Raw genomic sequence first — 4,782 nt, 5'->3', positions numbered from 1 at the left:
GCTCGCTCCATCTCTGTGCTCTGCAGTAAAACTGGTGCATTGAGGCAGCAGGAAATGGGGACTAGAGACAATAGAATGGAGGAAAGTGTGTGAGTCTGTGATGCTCGCCTCTCAAACCCAAGCATGTTGAGGGAACATAAGCAGCATGCTTTCAAAATCGTACTTTATTTTCATGTGGCACACGCACATAAAATCGATATTCAAGCGTCTCCTGCAATATGAAACCTTAGAATGTGTAGTCACTATGGGACCAGGATTTGAATAAAAACAGTTCATATACACAAGCCTTTGTCTGAGTTTGATGCTGAAAAATGTGCACATCTGCTTTGTGGCTTATGTGTGTTAGCTTGCTGTTCGGCACCTCTCTAAGCTGCTTTCAGTGCTTTGTTGACGTGCAAGACAGTCTTCGCTTGTGTTGGGGTCATATTTTGACTGAACACAACATTAGAAACGTTGACGCCTGCTTCAGGAAGCTGGACCGCATATTCAACAACCATGAGGGAGTCATTGAGGCTGGCAGAGTAGGTGCGGCAAAATTGTCTTTTTATATTTTTTTTATTTTTGCTTTAAGGCAAGTGCAACAAAATGTAGTCAAATAGTAAATCAGCTCTAAGCAACAATTAGTGATAGCCTGTGTAGGCGTATACAGTGTGGAAGTTGGTTTATACTTGTGTGATTTGTGTCCTTTTTCAAGGTGAAGGCTATGAGAAACAGATGAAAGAAATTCTGAATGCAGAGATTCTTCCCATGACAGAAGAGTTCGACAAAAAGCTGAATAATGGTAGCTAAATAGCTGCTCTGATAGACACATAACTGAACAAGTAAATGAGTCTTTAGAGCATCAGACTTTTAAAGTACAAGGTCAGAAACGGAGAGTTAGAAATGAGAAATTTCAAAATGATGCCCTAAAGCGCACAATTCACCAGGATGTGTTGAGCCAAATATTTCTGTCTTCCCTTTCCTCCTCCTCCTCCTCCTCCTCCTCCTCCTCCTCCTCCTCCTCCTCCTCCTCCTCCTCCTCCTCCTTTCCATCCATCAGACACAGTGTATGAGGAAAGGTTGCAGACAGCAGCAGACAATTTCATCGCAGCTGCCTCCAAACTGCCTAGAGGTGAGACATGGTCTCTTCCCCTTTTCCTTCATCTTTTCATCTATAGTGAGGCCCACATTAGGTCATTACAGCTCTCTCTGATCTCTCTACTCTCTCTGTAATAAGCTAGTTACGTTATTACAGCCTTTCAAATATCGGGGAGAATAAAAGAAGCAGTCAGGTTGAACTGACTAAATCTTGTTGGCAGTAAATCAAGTTATCTTATTGAGATAAAATAATAATAATAATAATAATAATAATCTGAGTTAACTTTCTTTGTTTTCACAGTCTCTGGATGTTTCCCTCCATGTGGTTAGTATCCTTCATTTTTTGTCTCTTCAATACCACAATCTTTAGAGGTATGAAATGTAATTAGTGTATCAGCATTAGTTTCATGCATCCATCAGGTTTCCAGAGTGCAGGTGCAGTATACAACTGTATTACCTGTCAGTACGACTCCTGTGAATTCCCCCTCGACTGTCCAGGTAAGTATTAATAATTTGTCCAACATATTGGATTACTGATAGTGTTACATCACAATTTTCAAATAGGAAAAAAAGGTTTACTAATCCAGACTTGACACATCCTTACATAACTATATTTTCACCTTAATAAGCATCCACTCTTGATCCTTGAAATGCTCTGCTTTTGATCCTTGAAATGCTCTTAGCAGAAAGTCTGGATTTGAAAAAGAGACTGAGGCAAGGTTTTATTTCCACACATTATATCTTTTGCACAGAGCCCCCAAGGTACTCTTTAAGTCCTTGGCTTCTTTATGCAAGGTGACAGTTGACTCCCACACACGATGGTATTCGTATCAACCCTGTACAGCACAGCCACTGTTTAGCATATCATCACTTTTACTCCACTCCTCAGAGACTGGGCTTAAGTATTATCATTAAGGAGGGCTCAGACTGCAAGAGCAGCCCTCTGTGAATGTTATCTGTGTGTGTGTGTGTGTGTGTGTGTGTGTGTGTGTGTGTGTGTGTGTGTGTGTGTGTGTGTGTGTGTGTGTGTGCCTGTGTGCCTGTGTGCATGTGGGTGGTTATATATGTTTATTTCAGTTAAAGAAATTAAAACAACAGAGAACAGCAGGAGCCGAGTGTGGTGTGACGTGCCATTTCACTTACCAAGCGACATCGAGGTGATCTGGAGGTTTGCAGAAGAGGTATGTTTGGTGAACCTTTGAAAATGCTGGTGTGTGTGACTTATTGATTGCAACAACAAAGCATGATGAATTGATGTAAAACATTTAACAGATGGTCACATATCATAGCATAGTCCAAATGGCTAGCCACTATACTAAAATAACTAGTTGATCTTCTATGTGAGTGCTGTGTCCAAACTGATTGTAGTGAGCCAGCTGCATGACGGGCTAGTATCTTACATTGTAAATTCTCTTTCTACATATATAATAAATGGTAGCACAGAAACACTGAAATAGAGGCCGGAACGATTTCTTTGCTGGGTGCAGTGACTTCCTGCAGTCTTCATCGTGAAATTGCCAGGCAACAAGCAAAGACTCCAGGAACTCACTGCAAACAAATTCTCTAACACACCGTGACAACTCTGTGTAAAACTACTAAATTTGCAATTTGGTTTTTGTGTGGTTTAAACAGACAAGATACAACATGTTAGCTAGTGATCTTTAGAGGTGCTGGTAGGCACATTTTGTTACCTTTGGACAAAGCAGGGCTAACTGTTTCCCTATGTTTTAAGTCTTTATGATATGCTAATATAAGCAAATTGGCTGCTAGCTGTAGCTTCATGTTGTACAGATTTGAGATTTTCAGAAAGATTGTCAATAAGTAAGCTATCCCTTTAACACTACCTTTTATCGTCAAAGTAAATCTGCCTTTGCACTATACAGAATATCATAAATGATTCCTATCTACAGTATGTGCAAGAATTTATTCTTATTGGACAGGTGAAAACCCAGCAGCTGGATCAGTTTAAAGAAGTGACGGCAGGAGTGGACAGGCTCTATTCAATCCCTTCAACTAGCTTGCAGCATCAGGGCACCTACCAGTGTGAGATCTACTCAGGCCAGCGCTCCATTGTCAGACTATACTACTATCTCACAGGTAACAAGACAGGAGAAAGAATCCATATATTTCGATCATGTAAAAGGTTAAAATCATATTGGCTTGGTAAAATACAATGTGTTTTCTATGGGTACAGATTTAATTTATATAACTTCTTTGAAAGAAATTACAAGAAATTGGAGGGGGAAACCAAACAAATGGAAAATGCAAATGAAAAGCAGAGGATAAAAATCACTTTTAAAGGCTGAGGAAATATTACAGTTTAGGAAACAAAATGGACTAAATGGCAGTGCTACATAAATTTAAATCATGGAGGTTATCAATAAATTGAATAGGTACAGACAAGTAAATGATTGTGTATTTATGTTATATGCATTTTCATACAGTCAGTATGTATGTGCATGTTCTTTTTTTTTTAAGAAAAAAGCTGAAGAAAGAAATACAACAAAATATCACAGGAAACAAATCATAAATTAGATTTTTTTTTCCCTCAATAAACAGTGTTTTTATGTTCACGCTGTCCCCATTCCTTCACCATCATCTTTTACTTTATGTCCTTAATGTGAGCTTTCTGTCCGTCTCTCTCTCTAAGTAACCCCCCAGGTTGTGGCGGGCCACACAGAGCTGCAAGAGATATTCGACCTGTCTCTTCTCCCAGGAGGGCAGTTACTCCCAGCGCCTGGTGGTCCTCCCCACTCCCTCCTCCTCCTCCTCCACCCCTCACCACTGCTTCTTACCGCCTGTTTAACTGCTTTGCTTCTGCTGCTATTCCTCTCCCTGGGGTAAAACTAAGCTATTATTTCCACAACATGACATGTAAACAGCAAAAAAAAAAAAAAAACACTTATATACGCACTAATTTCCGGTGAATTCAAAATGCCCATAGCCCAGACATTTTAGTTGATATCAGATCTTCCTTTTTTTTTTTTTTTTTTTTTTTTTTTTTGTACTTTCATAGGGCTCTGTTTTGGTCATCAGCACCAGAGCAAACAAGTTATGCTGACCAAGAAATAGATGGAGATGGAGATTTGGGATTCTGAGAGTTGGGGAGATACATGCAGTGCAATAAACCATTTCAGCAATCCTCTGGTTTTCTCCTCAGCGTTACGTCATAGCTTACAGAAAGCTTGTGTGTGACTCCTTCCACCACTGGAGGGCAGGTGTGCATCGTTATCAGTACTGCCCAGTCTACAGTGTGCTGCATGTAACAACCACATCTATTCTTATTTGTGCCAGACAGCATTGAAAGTATACTAACTAGGTTTTCCCATTGAAAGTACTACTTTGAGGTTGTTTTCTTGAGTATTTCAATTTTATACTACTTTATTCTTCTATTTCAAAGGTAAATATCATACTTTTCACTCCACTGCATTCATCTGATTGCTATAGGTCTTTGCATCTGTAGATTTGATATACAAAACATATAATGTGCTTACAAAATATGATTAAACTGAAAATAGTATGCAATCAATTGTTAAGATTAGCTCCACCTCAATCAGCTACCATAAAATATGCTGTATTACAATGCAGTTAAGACACAAGTAATGATGATAATAGAATAGAATAATCTAAATAAATATAACTCTCTAAAGGGGAATATTCTGCACAATAAAGACTTTAACTTTTGATTTTTTATTAACATTTTAC

General features: G+C 39.0%; 1 protein-coding gene across 1 annotated transcript; it reads left to right on the top strand.

The window, feature by feature from the left end:
* The first annotated feature begins 311 nt into the window (after window positions 1–311).
* Window positions 312–4,175, top strand: spaca6 (sperm acrosome associated 6). Its single transcript, XM_070967412.1, has 9 exons — window positions 312–525; window positions 695–781; window positions 1,040–1,121; window positions 1,379–1,402; window positions 1,475–1,575; window positions 2,155–2,258; window positions 3,018–3,174; window positions 3,728–3,917; window positions 4,094–4,175. Exons 1-9 carry the CDS (start codon window positions 312–314, stop codon window positions 4,173–4,175), a joined length of 1,041 nt encoding a protein of 346 aa, XP_070823513.1.
* Window positions 4,176–4,782: the final 607 nt, after the last annotated feature.

This window comes from Chaetodon trifascialis, chromosome 7, assembly GCF_039877785.1.
Source record: "Chaetodon trifascialis isolate fChaTrf1 chromosome 7, fChaTrf1.hap1, whole genome shotgun sequence".
NCBI classification, from domain to species: Eukaryota; Metazoa; Chordata; class Actinopteri; order Chaetodontiformes; family Chaetodontidae; genus Chaetodon; species Chaetodon trifascialis.
This window is presented reverse-complemented; position numbering and strand designations above follow the sequence as displayed.